General features: G+C 53.6%; 8 protein-coding genes across 8 annotated transcripts; 3 read left to right on the top strand and 5 right to left on the bottom strand.

Moving 5' to 3' along the window:
• Nucleotides 1-45: 45 nt before the first annotated feature.
• EV422DRAFT_491531 (NUC169 domain-containing protein) lies at nucleotides 46-2,154 on the bottom strand (the record flags this gene model as incomplete). Its single annotated transcript, XM_053067543.1, has 3 exons — nucleotides 46-128; nucleotides 214-2,026; nucleotides 2,101-2,154. Coding segments are annotated over 3 exons (1,950 nt in total), but the record flags the coding sequence as incomplete, so codon positions are not given.
• Nucleotides 2,155-4,243: 2,089 nt separating this feature from the next.
• EV422DRAFT_563774 (uncharacterized protein) lies at nucleotides 4,244-5,689 on the top strand (the record flags this gene model as incomplete). Its single annotated transcript, XM_053072107.1, has 4 exons — nucleotides 4,244-4,367; nucleotides 4,519-4,739; nucleotides 4,853-5,191; nucleotides 5,264-5,689. 4 exons carry the CDS (start codon nucleotides 4,244-4,246, stop codon nucleotides 5,687-5,689), a joined length of 1,110 nt encoding a protein of 369 aa, XP_052929429.1.
• A 672-nt stretch (nucleotides 5,690-6,361) lies between these two features.
• Nucleotides 6,362-10,155, bottom strand: EV422DRAFT_514818 (uncharacterized protein). The gene is made up of 8 exons (XM_053069273.1): nucleotides 9,280-10,155; nucleotides 9,016-9,196; nucleotides 8,513-8,924; nucleotides 8,205-8,444; nucleotides 8,029-8,114; nucleotides 7,527-7,950; nucleotides 7,097-7,438; nucleotides 6,362-7,006 (listed from the first exon to the last, which is right to left on the bottom strand). The coding sequence occupies exons 1-8, from the start codon at nucleotides 9,803-9,805 to the stop codon at nucleotides 6,650-6,652; spliced, it is 2,568 nt and encodes an 855-aa protein (XP_052929428.1). The 5' UTR covers nucleotides 9,806-10,155; the 3' UTR covers nucleotides 6,362-6,649.
• A 287-nt stretch (nucleotides 10,156-10,442) lies between these two features.
• Nucleotides 10,443-11,104, bottom strand: EV422DRAFT_600755 (uncharacterized protein; the record flags this gene model as incomplete). The annotated part of the gene is made up of 2 exons (XM_053073685.1): nucleotides 10,443-10,769; nucleotides 10,888-11,104. The coding sequence occupies 2 exons, from the start codon at nucleotides 11,102-11,104 to the stop codon at nucleotides 10,630-10,632; spliced, it is 357 nt and encodes a 118-aa protein (XP_052929427.1). The 3' UTR covers nucleotides 10,443-10,629.
• A 2,176-nt stretch (nucleotides 11,105-13,280) lies between these two features.
• EV422DRAFT_514814 (cytochrome c oxidase subunit IV-domain-containing protein) lies at nucleotides 13,281-14,466 on the bottom strand. Its single transcript, XM_053069272.1, has 4 exons — nucleotides 14,253-14,466; nucleotides 13,839-13,945; nucleotides 13,621-13,752; nucleotides 13,281-13,508 (listed from the first exon to the last, which is right to left on the bottom strand). Exons 1-4 carry the CDS (start codon nucleotides 14,372-14,374, stop codon nucleotides 13,375-13,377), a joined length of 495 nt encoding a protein of 164 aa, XP_052929426.1. The 5' UTR covers nucleotides 14,375-14,466; the 3' UTR covers nucleotides 13,281-13,374.
• A 163-nt stretch (nucleotides 14,467-14,629) lies between these two features.
• EV422DRAFT_514812 (uncharacterized protein) lies at nucleotides 14,630-15,857 on the top strand. Its single transcript, XM_053069271.1, has 3 exons — nucleotides 14,630-15,052; nucleotides 15,148-15,391; nucleotides 15,465-15,857. Coding segments are annotated over exons 1-3 (510 nt in total). The 5' UTR covers nucleotides 14,630-15,050; the 3' UTR covers nucleotides 15,729-15,857.
• Nucleotides 15,858-16,536: 679 nt separating this feature from the next.
• EV422DRAFT_492153 (uncharacterized protein) lies at nucleotides 16,537-17,972 on the bottom strand (the record flags this gene model as incomplete). Its single annotated transcript, XM_053067584.1, has 2 exons — nucleotides 16,537-17,232; nucleotides 17,352-17,972. The coding sequence occupies 2 exons, from the start codon at nucleotides 17,970-17,972 to the stop codon at nucleotides 16,537-16,539; spliced, it is 1,317 nt and encodes a 438-aa protein (XP_052929424.1).
• Nucleotides 17,973-19,249: 1,277 nt separating this feature from the next.
• Nucleotides 19,250-20,587, top strand: EV422DRAFT_147468 (uncharacterized protein). Its single transcript, XM_053064863.1, has one exon. It carries the CDS (start codon nucleotides 19,429-19,431, stop codon nucleotides 20,500-20,502), a length of 1,074 nt encoding a protein of 357 aa, XP_052929423.1. The 5' UTR covers nucleotides 19,250-19,428; the 3' UTR covers nucleotides 20,503-20,587.
• Nucleotides 20,588-22,264: the final 1,677 nt, after the last annotated feature.

The raw sequence follows: 22,264 nt of genomic DNA, 5'->3' as shown, positions 1-22,264 counted from the left end.
TGTTAACTGATGGAGCGACGTTCGGGGTCTCATATGGGCGCTCGTTTAAGAGAAGAGCTTGAGCGTGCCGTCGGCACCGGAGGACAGAAGCCATGGTTGTGTGGGGTGGAATTCAACGTGGAGGACACCTGCAAGGGACGAGAGGGGTGAGCCATTCGTTCCAAGACATTCAGAAGATGCGACCGAGATTGCGGGACAAACACAGATACGTACCAAGACCATCAACGACATCATGCGCTTTCAAAGTCTTCACCGGCACAATCAACGGATTCATCATCAAGTCCGCATACACCATCCCATGGAACACATTCACATTCCCATCATCCGCCGCCGACGCAAACAGCGGATACCTATTCGCAAACGCCACATCACGCACCGCCTTCGCGTGGTACCTCAGCTGCTTGTACGGTTTCGACGAGAGGTCCAGGTCAAACCATGCCACGCGCTTGTCGTAGGTGCCAACGAGCACGTTGTCGCCCGCGGGGTGCACCGCGAGGGAGGAGATCCATTTCGTTGATGGGATGAGCGTCGTGACGAGTTTCTGGGTGCCGAGGTTGTAGACGCGGACGGCGCGCTGGGTGGCGACGAGGAAGATGGGTTTGGAGGGGTGGAAGACGACGCGTTGGACGAGGGTGTTGGAGGTGGCGGAGCGTTTGGAGGCCGAGAAGGGGTTTTGGGTTTGTTTTTTGGATAGTTGGTGGATGAGGACGGCGGAGGAGCGGGCGTCGGCGGCTACGGTGGCCAGGTAGTCTCCTTTGCGGTGCCATGTGAGATGCGTCACGTTGTGGGTGAAGGAGAGGGTGGTGAGGATACGGGGTTTGGTGGGCGTGGAGGTTGCGGGTGCGGTGGCAGGCTTGACCCATTTGCAAGCGGCGTTTGTTGTCGGTGTTTGGAGTGTCCACAGGTGAGCGACGAGGGCTTCCGTTGCGTCGATAGCTTCAGCGGGTGCCGCTATTAGTGGAGGGACAACGAAATGGACATCGGTTTTCACCGACACAGCGAGAAGCGCTACAGATTTGTTGGGATTCCATGCAACCATCGAGACCGGCTCATCGAACTTCCACGTAGATACACAGCGACCCGACACAATTTCCCACAACTTTACAGAAGAATCATCGGACGCGGATGCCAGCCATTGCCCGGATGGGTCCATCGAGAAATGGCGTACACGAGCACTGTGGCCCTTGAAGGTGATGGCGAGCTGGGATGGGAACGGTTTCAGGTCGCGGGGGTTGGGGAGTTTAGGGATGAGGGAGTCCGGGTCGATGTTCAGCTTCTTCTTCACAATACGCGGGCAGAGGTAGAGATCCAAACACCTGTCGAAACGCTCCTGGATAAACCTGTCATAGCCAGGAACGCTTCGTAGATTATCGTGCTTGCGCGGTAGGAAGTTTCGTGGGCGGTCGGGAGCGTCCAATGCGCGCCATTCAGCAGCCTCCTTCTCTGTCGGAATGTACTCCTGTGGCGGGTTGTATGACTCGTCGTGTTCCGGCAAAGAAGCCTTTGGCGCAGAGATATGCATGATACCACGTTCAATGGGGTCAATTGCATCACCCCAGATGTCGTACATGCGATCCTGAAGGCTGGGCTTGTTGTCAGGCTTCTTGCCAGGAACGATCCGCCCTTGCCTGATGGCACGCACAATATGCATGATGCGCTGAGCCTCCCATTTGGACGGTACAAATCGGCGCTTAGGCTCGGGTGCAGCCGAAAGAGCGGTTTGCATGGTCTGGCTTGAGAACCATTCCACCGTTGGCTGGTAAGGGTCTTCCTCGGCATCTGGGAAACCTCCAGACTGAATCCTTTTGATGATAGCCAGTTCCTCTTTCGTCAAAACAACGTTTTTGTCTTCGATGGAATCGTATGCGGATCTCCACGCATTTGGATCGTCCATGATACTCAAGAAGTTATCCAGTTGATCTCCCTTCTCGCCCCGCATGATCGGTTTGCCGTCAATAGAGTATCCAACGTGAGGAAACTCATCGTACCACTCTTTTGGAACATTGCCCGTCGTGTTAGTAGTTTCCTGAGGGGCCAAAGAAACATGGTGTTAGTGGTAATGTTCCTTCGACTGCCTCAATCTCTCCAAATGATGCCCACCTCGTCGGAGTCATCGGCGTCATATATGGGGTCGATTTCTGGGAAAGGCTTCTTCCTCCTCAGCACCCGCACACTTCGATCAGTCCCCAGCCCCTCCTCCTCGTCCGAGCTCGGCCAGTTGTCCGGATCCTCCTCGTCGAAGTCTTCACTGTCCTCATCGTCCTCCTCGTCGAAGTCTTCATCAAAGTCTTCGTCAAGATCGTCGTCATCCTCGTCTTCTGGGCTCTGGTCCGACGAAGCACCATTCGCTCCAGTGACTTCTTCATCCTCCTCGTGGTCCCCACCAGCGGAACTGCCCGCGCTTTGTGTTTTCCTCGCGCTAGCCTTGCCTTTCTTCTTCGGCGTTGCCTTCTTCGCTACAACCTCTTCCACTTCTTCCTCTTCGCCTTCACTTGCGCTCTCGATGCGATCAAACTCCTCTACCGCTTCCGAATCATCGCTGTCCCCAACTTCGCTTTCGTCGTCGTCGTCAACAACAATGTCAGCAAAAGTGTAGTCCTCGTCATCGGCACTGCCGCCCTCCGCCGACTTGAACAGAGACGAGACCGCTGCTCCCTTTTCCAAGGTCGCTACCTTGCTGCCACTCTGCTGCTTCGGTGCAGCCACCGTCGACTGGTGCTTCCTCTTCATTCTCGCTCAAACGTTTTTTGGTGGGTCCTGAGAGCACGGTACAGGCGTGACGCCGAGAAACGAAGACCAGGTTCGATAGACACCCAATGAAAGCAGCTGCGTTATAAGCTCCGTCACACACGGCTGCTGTTGTTCCAAGCTGTTCGTCTACGTAGAGGGTTCACAGCATTCCCTGGACTTCTCGCAACATCGAGCTCGAGGTCAAATGCGAGCGTGCAGCAAAAGCAGGCGAGCGTGCGGGTTAAAGCCCACACGTGTCCCGTCACGTGGTTTCGGACTTTATTTTTTCGGACACGGGCCCGCTCGATAGAACTGCATTTGCAGCGTGATATGCTGCTGGGTTAGGCTATCCTGCTGGCTATGCACGCTTCCTTTGCAAAGGCGAAAGTAGCTCCGCCTCTAAAACCGTTTGGCGCAAAATAGTATAGTTGCTCGCCGTTCCTGGACGTGAAAGCAGACTCCGCGTCCGACACTCCCGGGAAACGTCATGCCTGATGCACGCGTCGGCCTGCGAAGTTTGGGATCGATATGGACTCGAGAGCTCTCGACATCCTCGGAGCGCAATAGGAAATGAATTGAGCCCTTTAATTCAGAGGAAGATGCTGCACATGAAAAGTGGATCGGAGACTCTCAAGATGACTATGTGGGTCCGGGGAGAATTTCCATCCCTCGCACAAATTGAGGGGCAGACGATGCATACTGTATGATGAGAGTCGGAGCCATCCCTCTTCCCACCAGGGCAGGAAACGCGCCTCTGTAATCTCCTTGAACTTGGTTACGACTCAGTTACGACTGGTTCTGCGCCCTGTTTGTGGAACCCAAAAGTCAACGACCACCCAGATTTTTGGCCAATACTGATGAACGCTCGAGGGACAAGAATATCAATCTCGGCAGCCCTTCAAAACGACCGGTATGTGGTGTGGATCCCGTCTTCTCTGCATCCTTCTCGCCTATCATGTCTGTAGGAGGAGGTCTGCTTTCGGCCGTTGCGCAGTTTGTCTGGTGGTGGAGAGAGGTGTTCTTTTTCCCGTCCTTTTGAGCTTAAGCTCAACGCGTGGAGCGCTTCTGACCTTGTCTTACGTGTGTGAACCTTGGACGTTTGGCAGTCGAGAACGATCGTTTCATCTCGGCCCGTCGTTCAATACCCGGTCCAGTGTGGAGCGATTGCGGAGAGAACCTGTGGAGTGTGCACGCCTTTCGCGAAAACGCAGCTGTCGAACTTTTGAAACACCCTTAACAAGTCGTGTCCGAAAGGCCTCCTGCCCCCTTCACCTTTCGTTCCACCGCATCGAACCAGCATTGGAACAAGCATTCGACGTACAGTAAGTATCGTACATACCGAGTGACCTCTGTCAGGTTCGCATCACCGGCCTCCTTGATAAAGTACTCTATCATCGTGAGGTGTGATGTCGCACTAGTTGCTATTCCGCTGTGAAAAGGACGTTTTTGGTCAGCCGAGAAAATGGGCATTTCTTGACCTCTCGCCCTTTTAGATATCAAAGCTATCAACGCAATGTTCACCCTTTTGCAACGCTGGGGCCCCCTCCCAAAAGCGGCGCCTATCTGGCGGCTAGCGGCGGTACGGTCTCTGCACGCGACCCCAGTGGCGTTCGTGCCAGCCCAGACCCTCACGAAAGGTCAGTAACTTCGTCGTGGGCAGGCCTAGCAAGCCGACACCTGCTCCAATAACATTGGATGAGACTGAGGCCTAGCGCTTGTCCCTCTGTCACCGTTTTGCTTGCCTGTTTGATCTCTAAGGAGTGCCTTCACTTACCTTTCTTTCGACAGCGGAGCAAGCGAAGAAAGATATCCGCAAGCAGCTGAGAGCTATCGGGAAGCCCGCAAGCGTTCCGCCCAAGAAAGCTCACTCCTCGTACCTGATCTTCGCTTTGGAGCTTAAGGACGAGCTCTATCCAACCTTGGCCCATTTGGACAGCCGCGCCAGAATCGGTGAACTAGGTCGCCTCGCCGGTGAACGATGGAGAGCTCTGAGTCAGAGCGAAAAGGAGGTATGTATAAACGGTCTAAAGCTAGAACCGACAACGACTGGCGGGGCTGCTGGTGGATTCTGTCACTTCGCTCATGCTAAGCCTCGTTTCGTTTGCCAAATTGACAATTGCAGCCGTACGAGCGTCGAGCCGCAGAAAACAAAAAGCAGTACGATAGGGATGTCAAAGAATACCTTGCCAATCGCACTGCTTCGGATATCGTGCTCGAGGAGAAGAGATTCCTTTTGCAAAAGAAACTGAATCCCGACGCCTATGTCAAGAAGCCGCTGAGAGACATTGACGCCCCCAAGCTGCCGCTGAACCCGTGGTTCCTGTTTACAAAACAGGCTCATGCTCTGACGGCCGATCGTCAGCGCGAGATTCTCGGAACTTCCCTAGCCAATCTTTCGTTGCCCGAGGCCAACCAGCTCCTCAAGACCGCTTTTAGCAAGTTGTCCGATGAACAAAAGGGGGTGAGCCGACCATAACTGTGCCAGGATTCACTTTCTTTCCGAGACTAACCGCAGCACGCTGTCAAACAATAGAAACTCGAAGCTGACTACCGGAAGGCGCTGAAGGAGTACCGAGCCGAACGCGACGAATATAATCGCACCTCCGGAAAAGACGTGATCGTCAAGGAGGTCAAGAGGATTGCGAAAGACGCCGTCAAGAAGCCCGTCGGGCGCAGGAAGAAGAAGGTTATCAAGAAGAAGAAGCCTACGTTGCGATTGAAGAAAAAGGCGAGGACCGCGAAGAAGCTGCTCAAGCCCAAGACGAAGAAGAAGGCAGCTACGAAGAAGAGTACTGCGACCAAGAAAAAGCCCACCGCGAAGAAAGCGACGACTAAGAAGGCCACTGCGACCAAGAAGAAAACGGTCACTAAGAAGGCTGCCCCCAAAAAAGCGGTCACCAAGAAAGCCGCGCTTAAGAAGGTAGCCCCCAAGACCAAGGTCGCCGTCAGGAAGGCATAAGCAACTGTACGTCAGCCGAAAATAGAAAAGCAGGGAGATCTTCAGGACAGTTCCCGGTCGCTCGCAAGAAACGGATGCTTATTGACAGAGTAGAGATGCTGGTATGCTTACGAGTAGATGTATCAGTCCAACAACTGATCTGCCACTCATGCGCAGGCGTGCCGTCCACATGGCGAGGAACAACCGGTCCTTGCTCGCCGGCACCGCCGTTAGAGCTTGAAGGGCCAGCTGCAGCACCGTTATCGTTGCGGGTATTTGTGCCGCTTCTGAAGACGGTCGTGGCTGGTATGAGAGTCTGTAGGTTCATTGTGTGTGGCCTTGTTTCTGGTGTGAGGAGCGACAGGGGCGGAAGTATTGGCACGTCAGGTTTTTGAACCGACGAGGACCTGAAAGGGGCAACAGGAGAGAACCGAAAGCTAAGAGGGGATATATGTACCACAGGATGAATATCACAAAAAACGCTGGGATCTCGTTGTTTCCCACGTGGGCTTCCTCTCTGCAGTGGAAGTTTGGCGTCTGAACCGGGGAACATGCGCTGCGAAGGAGGTCCACTGACAGGTCTGAATCACGCTGTCGATTTTCCACGTCAACGAAATCGCTATCCAAAATCCTACGTTTTTTCGACCACCCCCCTCGAGATCGAAGCCCATCCATGTAACGTTCAAGCGAATTTCTATGTTTCATTTGCTCAAGTTATTATCGTACGCTCAGTGCAACTCACACCCTCAGACTACCAAGACGAGAAGGGGGCTCGTCATCCCAAACCCCTTGTTCCCCTCCGTTATACATACATCAAGAAAGACATGTCCGACGGTCCAAAGCGGGAAATCATATCGCTACCAATAAACGCAAGAAAAAATGATCCCTCCCCTTTAATAACGTTCCCATCGTCCGGCAAAACAACAGATACCGAGTTTGCTGCATCTACGCAGCGTTTCCCACCCCCTCCATATCACCCATTCACGTCCGCTCATCGTCCGCATCGTCCCCCTCATCCTCACTAACACTCTCCCCCCTTTCCAACCGTTCCGCAACCTCATAAAGCCTCTGCTGCAACAGACTGCCCCCACCACCATGATACGTATAATACTCGCCATCAAACTCATTATCCGCTGCGCCCAAGACGGCGGGGTCGCGCTCGACTTTGATGTCCGCGGAGGCCTTTTTGCGCTTGGCGCCGATGAAGGGCGAGTGCGGGTCTGTGAGCTTGCGGTCGGAGGGTTTGATGAGGAGCGGTTTGATGCGGTCGTATTGGGGCGGTTGCGCTTTGTGCACGCGTTGAGCGCGGTCTTGGGCGATCTCGAGCTTTTCGCGTTCCTATGGTAGAAATGGAATGAGATGTCAGGTGTGAGGTCGTGAGGCACATGCAGCCTGTATTTCCCTCCCACGCCAATCCAAACGCCTTACCTCCTGCTCCTTCGCCGCCCTCCTCCGCATCTCCTCCTCAGCCGCCTCCCTTATCCTCCTCTCCTCATCAAACGCCTTCCTTTCCTCAGCCCGTTCCTCAGTCGACAAAACCACATCCTCGACATTCGTCAGCGGTTTGTTGGACGGCTGCGGGAAGAAGGGGTGGTCGATGGAGAACGGTAAAGGCTGGGCTTTGAATTGTCGCCGCTTGGCTTCTTCCTCGCGTTGCTTTTCTTGTCGCTCTTCGAGGGTCATGCGGGCGAATGCGCCGCGGAACTCGGTTTCGAGGTTGAATGGGGCGGGTTCGGTAGGTGGTTTGGGTGGAACGTAGGCGGCTCCTCGCTAAAATGGGAGAAGAGAAGCTTGTGAGAACCCTCCTCATGTAATTACCTCCTTGCGCAGCCGCTGCTCTTCTTGCCACGCAACTTACCATGGGTATATCATCAACCGGCAATGGCTGAGCTCTAAACTCCTTTGTCTCCCTCATCCTCATCTCCTCCTCCCTCTGTCTCGCCTCAAACTCCATCTTCTTGCGTCGACTAATCTCATCCCCCGGCAACTCAAAGCTCGACGGTTCAATGACCCTATGCTGAATCTGCGGCTCGAACGGTTTCTCATAGATCGTTTTAGGGACTGGGCGAGCGGCGATGATGCGCGGAGGCGATGGAGGACGCGGTTGAGGCGCGCGGGGTTTGCTGATGGCGGGAGATTCGGGAACGGTCGGGAGTGGGCGAGGGACTGTGGGCACGCCTAGGGGTCGGTCGGCGTGGAGGATGTGAGGGTCGGCGGGTTTGGCTTTGAATGGTTGGAATTTGGCGAGCTCAGCTAGTTCTTGTTCTTCTCGACTGGGCACGCTGTGGGCAAAGAACAGATATTCCGTCACGGGGGGTTCCATTCTCAAAGCTGGAAGGCGTTCGTGCGCGAGAACATACGTATGACTCTTCGTCCTCAGCTTGGTCAACAGGAAAGGCGATTGCGGCCTGGTCGTCCGCATCCGACCTCGCCATGGAGATATGGGCTGCACACAAGAAGAACAGGATGTCAGCGTTATCCCCGTTTTCCACCATCCGCCAGCTCGCACACAACTCAATCCAAACTGAAAACTCACCCCACTATGCGAAACACTTCTCTTCTTCTCCTCCTTCTTTCCCTTCGGACCCGTCGGCCTGAAGCGATCCGGCACCTGGTTCTCAAACGTTTTAATGCGAACCGCCAGCGGCACAAACGGTGATTTAGGCGCATTCGTCAAGTCGTTGCCCATGCTCTGGAGAGTAGACCGGAAGTTGGTCGTGTGCAGTCTGAAGGGCCTGGGGATGGTCAGGCCATTGATTTTGGATGTTTTCTTTTTCTGCGTTGTGGTCCGCGTGTTAGACTGCTTCCACATATGAAATTTCCCTGAAAGTAAGCCGCACGCACCTGTATTCCACCAGGCGACCTCATCCCCAATGTGCTCTGCTTCGCCTTCAACCTCGCCACAAAAGTAAACTCCTTCGGGATCGTCAGCGGTCTCGGTCCTTTCTGTTGCGCCAACGCATTTTTTTCCGGCCCATGGCCACTGATGGAGTGCGCTCGCGCCTGTGCGCGAAATGACGTGGGAACGCTCGGTCGTGGCGCTCGCTGAGGGCCTGCGGCCGCGGAGACGTTGGCAAGTGATGTATTTGTCGTAGTCATTGATGCTCTGGCTTTTGCCTTTGCTTTTGCTAGGTTCATTTCGAATGTCGATTGGGGCTTTTTTGCTTTAGCTTTGAAGGGGATTGGGTTAGGATCTGTCTTTCCGGACGGCGCAGGTTCGTCGGCAGATTCAGATACGGGTCGGAGTTCAGATGGTCTGTTTTGTGACGAGAATTCCGACGCGTGGGCCCGTTAGCATTGACAGCGAGCTACTCTTTGGTTTGATGAAGCAAAAACATCACTCTTACACTTGTGGCACGTGCGACTCTTTCCGGGCACTCGGCATTCGGAAATATGCATTCAATTGACTGGCTTTCGGCGTCGCAACATCGTGTACGGCAAAGTACTCTTCATCCTCATCGTCATCAAAATCGTCTCTGTCCCCATCTCCAAAATGCATGGTGCTTGTTGGTGAAAGAGTCCGCGAGTCTAAGAATTGTATGAATCACATGTTGAGAACATCCGGGGTCATGCGTCGATGTGTTTTAAAACCAAGATCGCGAAGAACTCACCAAACCAAGTGTCTGCGCCTGTCTCACTAGCATTGTCTTTAAAGTCATGAAAATCAAAAAACTGAGGGGCGTTGAACTCGTATTGGGGATCGCGTTCCGCCTGGCGCTTCGATTCGTCCTCTCCCTCCATATCGATCTGCTCGTTTCTATCGTCATGGGCCCCAGAAGGTGCATCCGTGTTGCCGGCCCGATCTGCGGCCAAAGGCTCGGCGGCTGGAGCCACCAAATCAACATTCGCTGCTCCATCCGTCATGTCCATAGCATCACGCAAGGGAGCTGCCGCCGCAGTAGCCATGGCCGCCTTCGTGTTGTTCGCGACCGCCTGTGCCAACAGCGTCATACGGCATTTGGGCGGCACTGGTGATTCGAACGCGCTTGGCTCCGGCAGTGCAAACGAGAAAAGTGGCTTGCTCGGGCCTGCCTCCCCTGGTTCCGCGTCTGCTGATGGGTACAGAGGGATGGCGGTGATTCTATGAGGGCGCGGCGTGAGCGAGCCCGCGCGAGGGGTCCGAGATTTAGGCGTCATTAGGTTGCAAACTCCGAGTCTGGCCGATAGTGCTCTCGATGCTGCCGGTGTCCTACGGTCAATTCGATGCTGCACAACCAAGGGCGATCTGAAGATTCCAAAGGTCGATGTGAACAGCAGCTGCAATCACGGTGAACAGCGGTAAGATCTCGTACGCGACTCCTTAGTTGATATTGGCGAAAGTTGTATTAACGAGTGATATTCGGACCTCCGTTGAGTAGACGTCACTCAGCTGGAAGCCGTGTAGAGGACTATGTAGAGAATGGATAGGACCAGGGTACACAAGCCCAATGCTGGCACGGCCGTAAGTCTGTCGCACCGGAGGCCGTTGGCGAAAGGAGAAAGAGAAGAAGGCGGACATCCGACGCGCTCCCATCGTGTCCGAAATCATTGGTCTCAAGGAGGACCAGACTGACACGGACCGTCTTTCAGAATAGTGCCTGCCGTGATATGCACATAGCTGTTTCGCACCTCTTGTCGGAGCCTCCCACGCCCCAAGACCGATAAGATGGAGGGACTGCCCTCGGTTGTGTACTCAATATAACTTTTGTCCTTTCCTCGCACACAACCGACAATTAGGACCCTGTTGCCCTCATATCCATTTGGAGCAGGGGTCCGTTCTCGCCTCTGACCACCACAGGACCATAGCTCGGATCGGGAGAAGCGGATTTGATGCGATTAGGTTGTTCAACATCTGCACTGCAGGTCTCGAACAACCCAATCGCATCAGACAGATCGCTATAGCAAAGGTTATTGCCAATTGCAGGCCCTCAAATAGGTGCGTAAGATGTCGCAAACGGAACAAGTATTCTTGTACAAACATCTCATGTAGTCGCTGCCGCAAGCAGTCTATCAATATGAAAGTCAAATTCTGGCGAGACCTCAGCTAGAGCTGCCACGGTAGCATCGAACGGTTTGCTCACAGCTCGGAGGGCGTGTGGTACCACCTCCGCGGTTGTCACATCTACATAGTGTGAAGGACGTTTGTAAGCATTGGGATGAAAGATGTTGATCTCCAAACAGCTGGCAGCATCACAAGGAACGCTTGTCTCTCGCAGTCTCAACCGACACTGATGTCGCACCTTTCCCAGGCAAACCACAAGGCACAATGTACTCGTACCACTCCAAATCGGTGTTGCAGTTCAATGCAAATCCGTGACTAGTGATGCGCCGGCGGACTTTTATCCCCAAAGCTGCAAATCTCTGCTCATCGTTGCGTTTTGGTTCAGAGACCCACACGCCTGTGTCATTAGAAGTTCGGGCTGTGATGTTGCGGTCTGAGCAGAGGCGAATGAACATGCTTTCGAGGGTTGAGACATATGTCCTGTCTCCTAGCTAGGTAGGACATCAGCAGAAGAGTGCGACGGAGAATCCCCGTCATTGATCTCACTTCAAAGCTCCGCAGATCGAGTATGGAATAGCCAACGAGTTGCCCTGGCCCGTGAAACGTCGTCTGTCCACCTCGCAGAGTCTACTGGGGCCGAACAATGATGCCAATGGCGGGATGCTTTCCTTTCAACCGTCGCGGACCCGTAGAGCATACCTCATGATATTCTGCCCCCAGCCCTATCTCTTTCCCTCATCTTCCTCCGTACCCCTGACCCTCCGACCAGCTGTATATGTGGGAGGGTTCGTTGTGCCGCCGGTTGCCATCAAGGGCACGATTGTGCTGTCATGGAGCGGGTTGGAAGCGAAGCAGCGGTAGTGATAGAAGCACGATTGCGGGCAAAAATGCAGTTGGACACTGGCCGCCGCAGTAGTAGAGACTTTGCTATGCCGCTGGCGACCGTCGTAGGAGCCATTCCGTCTGTTGGCCTTTAGTGAGTGCTGTCCGGTTGTTGCTGCAGATTCTGCGAAGTGAAGTTCAAACTAGAAGTCCACGAAATCGAAGCATCTTTAGAGTCTGTGTGATTGACAGCGGTCAACGACGGGCGCGGTTCTCCACAGCCCCGCTGCGGTGGAGCACAACTTCAAATAAACCCACTCACTCTGAGGCTCTGTAGAAGCCAATAGTTCAGTCTGGTGGTGGCCAGTCATCGGAGGTAAGCATACACTGGATACGGGAGGCGTGTACGGAGACGGCCGCTGTAAAGCGGGCCGTGGCTCCTATAAAGCGGGGGTTCGTTGGGGGAGCCGAGTCTTGACCGCTAGAGAGCAAGCATCAGTATTGGCGTTGTCCGAGAGCAAGCAGCATTAGCGGTCATCGGCAAGTTCGGAGCATTCGTCGAAATGGAATCACCAGATACGAGGCATTGGCAACAGGGTCTTCCAGCACACACTTCAAGAACGCATTTTCCGGAACCGTATATGTATAACCAACCAACAGAAATAGCGGCCCCGCAACTCTCACACCCGCAAAGCCCACCGCCTCCCTACAAGTCTCACTTTTCCAGATCCTCAACGTCGCTGGCGACGAAGCCTCACCGACAGGCGCAATACCCGCCCACGGCGATATATCCTCCCGGCCAGCATCCATATCCCTTCACAGCAGCCCCGATCGTCTCTCCAAACGACACCGACCTCAAATCACAGAACAGCGACCGGGACGAGGACTGCCGCTGCGACTGCTGCGGCTGCTTTCTCTGCTGTTGCGAACGTGGGGCATGTACTTCATGGGAGCTTAATATGTGTTTTAAAGATTGCTGCGTGGTATTTTTGGGATGCTGTGGGCTCTGCTGTGGAGCGAGTATTGGTGGTTTTTGAGTGGTATCAAACCCACTGCAGGTCGGAGGACTGGTGTGCGATATGGGGCTTCGCATCCGCATGCTACATGTTTGTGCAGTACAAACTATATAGGTTTCGTAGATGATCTCGTCCTGCCTCATCTGTACATAGTACGTGTCTATATTCCTAATCAAAACATTCGGAACTCGAGATGTGCAGTCCTGCGATGATGGGCTATTTATCCATACGTTTGTGAGCTGCGCTTTTTCGGGACTGAGACGCATTCTGAGATGAAGCACCGAGATTTTTGCTCTCTGGCACGACGGAAGAGTCGTCCAGCGCGTTATTGCAAATCGCTGCCTGTACCTGACGCCTCTATGAAGCACACTCTTTTACCATGGAGAGACTCGATCCATCAGTCAGATGAAGTGCACGGCATTTGACGCTGCTCGAGTCCGAAAAGCTATAGCGTTTTGCTCACTTTAGATCCGCCCAAGCTTGGGGCAGCGGAACACATTAAACGTCCGATGGGCGACTGCGATCGAGGTTCAAGGGAAACAAAAGTCTCCCACTGTCCAGCATGTCGGGTTACGGAACGGTTCAATCACTCACGTACAGACGTGCATACCTCCACCGTGAAAAGCTGTCAGATCATCAGGCGCAGCGCAAAGGGACGAAACCTCCCGCTGAACGGTAATCCACGCCCGGCATCGCAAACTTTAATCATGGAGCCAGGGGGAAGGTAAATCCACAATGCGAAAAATCTGAACACCGCAACGAAACCAGGCACTTCCAAGCAATCACTACTCCGCCGAGATTTGTGTTTTGTTCGATTTCTTTCAATTCGGCATTGGTAATAATTAAAAAAGTCATGGGAATTTGGGGAACGACTTTTTTGGTTGCATCTAGTGAGACTTTCCGTCGATGGCGTGGCGGTACTGCGCGTAGGTACCCGTGTAAGGGTTCTGCTTGTTCTCGATGGCGCGACGCTCCTCCTCGGCCTTCCATTCGGGGCTGTGCGTGCGGAGTTCGGGGACAACTGCGGAGTGAAGTTGTGTGAGTTGCCATGAACGAAAGTGGAAATGCCAACAAAGAGTCTCGGTTGCCCTGAGGACAACGTGCAGCCCCTCATTTTCGTCCTGTTAACATACCTTCCTTGGTCCAGTAGAACCACATTCCAAGTGAAACACCAACGAAAGTGCTAGACCAGAGAAGAACCTTCCACTTCATGGCGGGGTCATGAGGAGACCTCGCGCCGTAAGGACCGTATGCGATGAAGTAAGCTAAAGGATATGCCGCAATCAAAGGTTAGGAACCATTCGGCCGGTCTAGCATCGGAAACGGCACTGGGCGACGATGAGACACCCACCAGCACGCTTCTCTTCAAGGGTCAACTTCTTCCAGTCGCCCTTTTGCTTCTCAGCGAGGAAGTCGGCTATCGCACCCTGTTCGCATTCTGGGAGTTTTGCCCATCGTCTGCAATCAAAAAGGGAATCAGTTAATCACCGATCGTTCAAGGCATCTGCGGGTTTTATCCTGGAAAAGGTCGAGGAAACCGGCCAGCGTCTATCCAAGGTTCCTTCCGCTCTTCCTCGAAGCCCAGCGTGCATCCGGAGAGAACGTGAATTCCCTACGTCTTCCCACGAGTTGCGTGCACGCCAATGTGCTACATCCCAGCCCAGAGCGTCCTTCTTCCCCAAGACTCCTTCTATATTTTCAAAGCGACGAAAGCGAGAAACGGCCATATCTCTCCTTTCCCAGGAATGGTTCCAAAAATACTCACGTCTCGATTTGCGACAGAGCGGCGGGGGTGATAGCGGCGGCGGTGGATTGTTGGCGTGCGAAAGCGGCACGGACGGGAGATGTGCGCGCGGCCGAGACTGCGAGACGGCGTGATGCGAACATGCTTGCGAAGCTGCGGTGTGAGGTGGATGTGCGGAAAGATGAGGTCGAGGCAAGCGAGGGGAGGAAGCGGAATGGTCGATTGTCTGCTGTGGTGTTGGCCGGTTTGAGCCGTGCGATATCAGACTTGCTTGCGTTTTAAATAATCTCACCTGGGTCGCACGTGCTCAGTGTGCTCAAGCTGATAGGTTTTAAATGAAGAAACGAATTCGACAGCGCGCACGAACACCCAAGGCCCGCCGATCTGAACGACACGGAATTCGCTCAAGCTTATCCTTCGACGGACTTCAGCGGAGTTATCTCCCCGAAAGCTACGCAGGCGAAAAGACTTCGCAAATGTTGGCGTCACGAGGGCCACCGTTCGTATGGGAATGACGATCCCTTTCCTTTTGCATGTGTTCCTGCCCGGGCCCGATGCCATCACCGCAGATGGATCGTTCGGAACTCTCTTTATAATCTCAACTCTCAACACCCCGCCTTGTCACCCACGAAACCCTTCTAGTTCTACTCGTATATCTTTCGCATATTCTATACGGCGCTGGAAGCCTTCTGCCCTACTGTTGTATTCGGTATCTTCGTACGCACATAGCGCCAGGGAACTCCGGAAGCCATCCTGCATCTGCCTTGCATCCGAACCGAAACTTTTGCATCAGTTCCCTCCATCTTCCATCAAGCAAAGATGTATGTTGTGTTGATATGCGAGTTGATGTTCCCTACTAACAGGCCGGAAAAAACTAACATTAATCTTCCTACGAACCCACTCATTGGAACAACAGGTACATCGCCGCATCCCCCTCATTGCATCCTCGCGATGACCCGGTCGACTACGACTATCGCAAGCAGATGTATGCGGTAGTCTTCATCCACCTCATCCTATGGGCGCTGGCATGGACGTTCGCATACGTCGTGCGTGTCAAGAAGCACTTGCCGGGAGATGGTGCCGTGACGAGCCCGACCAATGCGGACGGGACGATTCCGACCGCAGGCTCGCACAAGGGCAGGTTTGCTAGTGCTGTTAGTGTGAGTAACGCATGTGATGCTGGTTCGTTTGTTTCGAAGTAGACGAAAGACAAACATCTTTCTTCTTTCCCAGTTCGTCGGCGCCGAGAACGCCGAACGCGTAGCCCGCATGACCTTCATCCTCGCCCTCGCCAACGCCGTCCTCGTCGCCGAACTGCTCTTCAACACCAGCAAAGCCACCGCAGGCCTGCAATGGCTGTTCATGGTCATTTCCGTCGTCCACGTCCTCGCCGTCACTTTCACCCGCCACCCTTACGTGCCCCTCGGCTTTGGCGTGCTCACGTTTGCGATCTCGATTGTCATCTTCGCGCTGGCTTTCAGGAGCCCGACCGAGTAACCTCGCCCTGTCTCGCTGACACAAATTTTTTACTCCAGGTCGGGGAAAACACTTCCTCACCTTTATTGTCCTACACACGTTTGCTTCCATCCGATTGTACTACCACCACTGTCCACATTTACAAACCATATACTCTTTTATTTCTCCAATTTCGCGAATATACAGTATTTACAATATTACAGTCCCTCATGATCGCACATTTTATGCTTTCCATCGTATCTTCACAATTATCTTTCCCTTGGGTATCACTGGGCTTTCATACCGCTTTGGCTTAAGCCGCTCCGCCGTCGGAGCTTGAATCCGTCACTTTTGCGCGATATTGCGCCAATGGGTATATACATATCTACAACGGTCGGCTTGTGCGTGCGCCAACGTCGCAGACTAGTGGAGATCTGAGGTCGTCCTTATGAGAAGCTGGACGACCATAACCTCAATCCACGACACCACCATCCCTGTCGACCAATCAACGGACTGGCCATGGATGGAGGCAATGGCGATGTGCCGCCAAACCGTAGCCCTCAAATCACAGCTGGGACGATGACCGTATCTCATTTGGCGAGACAACGCCGCGGTAATCGGCCAATCCATCATCACGGTGGGCATAGCGATAAGTGGTTTTCCGATGTTGATGCGGCGGCAGCATGTCGTTCGGACGAGTTCTCGAGAGGGATGGCAAACGCAAGCGAGGTCCCAGAAGGCTGGACATTTTCCAAAAAAGGATATTTCCCTTGCGCCGACTTTCCTCCGCACCGTTCGCCCTCAATATGACAGGCGCCGTACTCGCGTTCATATTCCAGCCTGGGAACCCTCAGGTCGGATCCGAGAACCAATGCCACTTGCGGGCGAAGTGGTATCCGCTGACGATAAGGCTAAGCATGAACACGGTGGCGAACCAGAAGGCTGTTGTGTCGCCGTCTCCGTCGTCCCGGTGGTGTCCTGGGACGGTGACGTTAATGCTGTGGACGAAAGGACGGTTAACGCGGAAGATACGTAAGTACAGCCTCGCCTTGCACGCTACATACCCCATCATCCCCGTAATAGCACCAACAGGAATCAACAACGTAACAACAGCCGTCATCTTCCTCGTTAAATCCCCGGCAGTTTTCGACGCCGCATTCAAACACAAACTAATCTCCTCCAAATACTCCGAATGAATCCTCGTCAACGCCTCCTCAAACGTCTTCAGCTGCTGCGCGACGGCCTGCGCGCGGTCCAGCAGGCTATCAAAATACAGTTCCAATTCGTTCCCCAGCAACTTGCCGCGTCCGACGCCTCTAGATCCCTTTTTGATGACGCCTTTGAGGACGTTGATCTTGTCGACCATGAGACGGAGGATGACGACGTTTTGCTTGCGGGCTTCGTGGATGCGGATGAGCATGTTGCGGTCGCGGAAGTTTTCGACTTGGTCTTCCCAGACGTCGAGTAGTTGTTCGTCGAGTTCGTCGGATTCGCGTTTGATGTGGTGGATTATGGGGTTGAGATCGCTGAGGATTTCGTCGATGAGCTGTTGAGGGGATCAGTACATATATTAGTAAGTGAACGTATAAAGAAATGGGAGGCCCGCTTCACAGCTTCTAATACATTGCGTCGTTTCCGAAGCGCGCAACGAGCCGATGTCCTTACCAAATAACCGATCCACGCGGTCTGGAACTCCGTTCCAACCTGAAGCTTCAGCTTTTTCTCCGTCAAGTTATGCAGCTTAGCCAGTCTCTGGATCGTTTTCGAAACATGCGACAAAGGCTGCATATGAAACGTCAGGATGCAATGGGGGTATATCAAGATCCATAGCAACGCAGGACTCAGTTCTTCCGACGTATCAAAGTTGTGCGTGTCAATGACACGGATAGTGAGAGCTAGGTAATCCGGGTACGCGTCGCACTTCTCTCGTTGCATGTCGTCGTTGGCAATGTCGTCGATGGTGAGCGGATGAATACTGAAGACTTTCGAGATGAGGAACAATTCTTCAGCGGTAGGGTTGAGCACATCGATCCAGAATGTGCCGACCTCGGCCTGCCGTCGTAACCACGTGCCGTCGTCGCCTGCGAAGTCTTGAAACCTTTTTGCGCGAACGACACCCGTTGCAGGCGAGTAGAACACGTATTCGGGAACGAACACATCGTCTGCCAGTGCTGTCTCATCTTTCTTCCACACAGGAGGCAATGTGGATCCTTCAAACGAAAGCGCTGATGACTGGAGGTACGCTTCCGGATCTACGAACAACGCGTCGAGGTGAGAGAAATCCATATACGTTCGCTCGTTGTCAAGCGGTGAATCAGGTGTATCCTTCAGCGACAGATCCTTCATTGTCCCTGGCGTAGAGCGCGTCAATCCAGCCTTCCGTTCATTTCGTCTGTAGAACCATTCTGCTCCACGTTGCGGCCCTTCTCCCTCGGACCCAGCCGCGCTCAATGTCTCGTCGCTGCTAGTCTCGTACATCTCATGCTCATCGTCGGAGCTGCCGCCGCCCAGCGACTCGTCAGAGGAGACCGTCGTGTCTGAATCGTATGGGCGCATTTGGTTGGACTGCCTCCAGGAGGCGCTACCCACGAACGCCGGTGCATCTGTGCCGAGAACATGAAGAGATCCGACGGAGGAGTACAACCCGCCGCCTTCTGGCTCAAAAAGTTGGTCCAGGAAAACAGGAGGTGCCGACGTGAAAAAATCGATTTGACTCTCTGGTCGACTTAGGCTGTCAACCGAAGTCTGCGATCGCAGTCTCTCCGGCGGGTGTGGCTGTCGGGCCGAACTTCCGTTAGTGGGCCGACCGTGCGCGCTCGCACTCCCTGGAGGCCCTCTATCCAGCAAGGTCGACGCTTTCGAGACTATAAAAGCCCCGCCCAGAAGGGGCGTGCGTTCAGAAGCTGCATCCTGTGTACTCGCACGTCTCTGGCTCACTTCACCCACGGACGACCGAGACGCTGTCTTTGAAAGGGGGACTCCAAAACCTGTTGGGTTATCGGCGAGGGACGCACGGCGATATGAAGACGACGCGATGGAGGATCCGGCGGAGGAGTTGTCTTCGATGAGCTTGGTGAGCTGTGATGTCGATTGTCGGCGGAGAAACTGCTCTGGAAGTGGCTGCTTGGCCAGTGGCAAGGGGCTTATAGGTTTTGACATGCGAACAAGCAAGAGACTTCAGAGTTTTGGAAATCTTCAAGTCGAATGGCGTGCAACGAGCGCCAACTATCAGACCCGACCGAGGCGCTTACTGTATATCAGACTGCCGACTCTGAACAAGTAGGAATGGTGGATGGACCTGCATGTAGCAAAGTGCCGTGCTGTGCTGTGACCGGATTGGGTCACTTTTGGAGGAACGGAAACCTGTCGCTGTCAATTGGATCATTTGATTGCCGAGCTTGTAACTTTAATCCACAGTCAGTGACATAAAGCTGTGTCCCCTCTTGAAATAAATCAGCGACTGCCGAAGCGCCAAATTCACTTGAATGACCGACATTGATTTCAATTAGAGGGAGGGCACAGTAGACGTAGCATGGTGTCGACCGACTTAACAAGCAGAGAGCAAACTCTTCACTCTCGACACTGGACAGCTTGCCCTTCTCTCTGGCCGTCTCGTCAGCTCCTGCCCCGCCTCCGGCAGCGTACCCCGCCAGTACGGAGAAGGCTGATGGACTACGTCGCTCGTCACACCTGTACTTAGTTTGATCATCTACTCCACGATCCATCTGGACAAATACAAACGATGACTCCGCAAGACAGGAAGGCTCGGCCCTTGCCCTTAGAGCTTATAGCCCATATCTTGCACTATGCCGGCGGAGAGGAACGCAGCAAAATGCTGCGAGCCTCCCGAATGTGGCACGAGACCCTACTCCAGCCCCTGTACGCCGGCATTCACCTTCACACCCCTCCAGGACTGAATTCGCTGTACACATCACTCCGCAAGCATCCCGAGCGCTCTCGATGGATAACTGACTTTCGGCTGGGAACCAAGAACCGGTCCGTGAAGGTCGAATATTGGAGCCCTGCGGACTGTGTGAAACTCGCGTCCCTTGTTATGGACGCCCGGCCGAGGCGCCTGGAAGTCCACTTTCACTCGACGTCTAGGAGAAATGGGAAGCTGTTCTCAGAAACCATGGGATATCTTGATGGACGGTTGTATCATTGTGGTTCGAAAGTCTCACCGGCAACGGAAACCTTTAATATCGCACTCGTATGGATCTACGCTTCTGAAGCAAAAGCGGTTGAGCCGATTGATCGCTCGTTCCATTGGCTACCGCTACCGCAATTTGATGCGCTACGGTCAGTGACAATCACGGATCACCAAATGTTCAAGCAAGCCGCCGAATGCGGTTGGCGGGAGTTTCCTCTCCTCAATCAACTTCGAGTGTCAATTCACAGAGACCCCGCCGCTCAAGAGCTTTGGTATCTTCCACAAACAATCCTGTCGCTCGATGTGGATTGGTACTCAGGGGCCGTCGCCATGCATCTTCCAAGATGGAGTGAGCCCAACCCTATGCATGCCCTTCGGTATTCCCCACCAGCGGAGGAAGGTTTGGCGAACGCAATGCATATAGAAGTTGCCAAAGAAATTTGGATGCAAGAGCTGGCGAATTACAACGGGGGAGGCGTGTTGGAAATCATGAGGGCAGACCCACCAGAAATCGAGGAAGCGGAGCATGCCGCTTTCGTTACAATGTACGCGGACTACGCCGTCGCCAGCCATAAATTCGATCTTGTTCGCGTCACGCAGCTCCCCAGGAGCGTGAGCTTGCTGGACATGGGAGCACCACCCATCCCATCGTCATCTTCGTCGTAGCGGCCTTTCGCAACGTATTTGGGAGGACGCAGTTTAGATGTGGGTTCCTCAGTAATCGAACATCGCCTCGAACGGAGCACGGTCTGGGCGGGCTTCGACGGAAGGTGGCTGCAAAGGTTACTGAGCGTCGACTATCCGACAAGGTGTGCAAAACACATCCCTCACTGGACATGGCTACATCGCCGCCCCACCAGCACACAAGCGATGGAGACTCTCCCTTCGCAGTCATCAAACTTCCCGACGCTTCGGGATGCTCTTGCATGCGACTGTCAGGGTTGCGCACGACTTTCAGAACTCAGAGCTTGCCGCCGACCTATATTCGTTCGTGTTCTGTACATGTACATATTTCCAAATGAAAGGCGGCTTGGATGAGAACATGTCTTGATATACGGCGTACATGACATTCTACGTAATAAAGAATTTCCTTCGAGTCAAACCAGTACGTACTGTACGTTGATGTGTTGCATGTGCCATCTTCACCAACTGCGCAGGTGATTCCAGAGGCGCAATATCGGGGTGGAGTGGATCTGGACGACGTTTGACTGTGAGACGCAGCATGAGCCTATCTCGCGCCCTCGTGGGATCCAGCTCGTTCAGGGCAGGAGGCGTAAAAGTAAATGGCCCTCAACGGTGGTAGCTTCGATCTTTTTGAAGGCCTGGGACGATGGTTGATTGCTCCGAGTTGATGGCTCAGTTGCACATGCAACTTTGCCGCTACCTATATCCGCGACCAGCTGATGTGATGAATGGCCAAATTTTGATGGGTCCGGGCTTTTGTCGACTATCTTGGCCACTTTTGCCAAGTTACAGATGAGAGGGTTTGAAGTGGAGTCTCAGACGAGACCTAGCAGGCAATGGGATATCCCGGGAACCCTTTATGGTCGTGGTCATAGGTGCCTCTGACCTATGGCCTCTTCGATCAGCGCGCAACTTGCCCATTTAGACTGTGATGCATGTTACCTGCCTTCTGCGATCTTTGTTCCGATCAACGCCTGCCTTGACGTTCAGCGACCGCGTGCTACTACTCTCCGCGTCCATTAGCGATCAGGCACGGTGGAGAAGCAAGGGAGTCAAGCTGAGGTGGGTTGGGGGATGATCCGCACCCTCTTGCAGAGTGAGATTACCTTCAACTTCATTGCCGCAATACGCTGCAGAGGACGAAGGCGTTGAAGCGGAGTGTCCTAAGTTGGGAGGATTTAGACCCTCAAGTGATACCCTAGACTATAGACCATCCGGTGGAAAACGAATCTTTCCTCATTTGCAGCCACATGCCGTCAATGATCGATCGATGAGTCACGATGCGCGCGCCCACGGCGGTACTGTCTGTTCCTTCTTCAATCCTGGTTTCGGCTCGTGCACAACAGATGAACCTATAACATACCTCGTTCCATTATTTCTTATATTATATACTATAGCTTGATTTGGGTCCGGTACATTTAAGCTTCACTTATGATTATTTGGTAACTGTTAGATGATCTCCCGAGGATTGGCAAGGGGAAAGCCATGATGACGTCGGCTTTCTCACTGTCATTCACCGTCATTCATATCCCTTCCTGACACGGAATCGGTATATGCACCTGGATTCAAACACAGTAAACGGAAATCTCATGACAAAAGTGCCGGTTTTGACAAGCGATTCTTCTCAGAGTTTTGGGAGAAGGAGGAGGGAAAGAAGGAAGGGATCGGGGATTCGATGTCCAGATCCAGGCCCTAGCAAGCAGCGCAAGTTCATCTCTCGGCAGCAGCGGAAACGCGCAAAAGT

The sequence above is a fragment of the Fimicolochytrium jonesii genome (assembly GCF_025526975.1).
Source record: "Fimicolochytrium jonesii strain JEL569 chromosome Unknown EV422scaffold_2, whole genome shotgun sequence".
Classification (NCBI taxonomy): Eukaryota; Fungi; Chytridiomycota; class Chytridiomycetes; order Spizellomycetales; family Powellomycetaceae; genus Fimicolochytrium; species Fimicolochytrium jonesii.
This window is presented reverse-complemented; position numbering and strand designations above follow the sequence as displayed.

Bases quoted from the DNA above. Each gene is read 5' to 3' on its own strand.
- EV422DRAFT_514812 (XM_053069271.1), top strand. The intron at 15,392-15,464 runs GTGAGTAACGCA...CTTCTTTCCCAG, and splicing joins GGTTTGCTAGTGCTGTTAGT to TTCGTCGGCGCCGAGAACGC.
- EV422DRAFT_514818 (XM_053069273.1), bottom strand. From the start codon at position 9,805: ATGACGCCTAAATCTCGGACCCCTCGCGCGGGCTCGCTCACGCCGCGC. The intron at 8,115-8,204 runs GTGAGTTTTCAG...TCTTGTGTGCAG, and splicing joins GAAGTGTTTCGCATAGTGGG to CCCATATCTCCATGGCGAGG. The intron at 7,007-7,096 runs GTAAGGCGTTTG...TTTCTACCATAG, and splicing joins GGGCGGCGAAGGAGCAGGAG to GAACGCGAAAAGCTCGAGAT.
- EV422DRAFT_514814 (XM_053069272.1), bottom strand. From the start codon at position 14,374: ATGTTCGCATCACGCCGTCTCGCAGTCTCGGCCGCGCGCACATCTCCC. The intron at 13,753-13,838 runs GTGGGTGTCTCA...CATATCCTTTAG, and splicing joins CCTTGAAGAGAAGCGTGCTG to CTTACTTCATCGCATACGGT. The intron at 13,509-13,620 runs GTATGTTAACAG...TTCACTCCGCAG, and splicing joins GTTCTACTGGACCAAGGAAG to TTGTCCCCGAACTCCGCACG.
- EV422DRAFT_147468 (XM_053064863.1), top strand. From the start codon at position 19,429: ATGACTCCGCAAGACAGGAAGGCTCGGCCCTTGCCCTTAGAGCTTATA.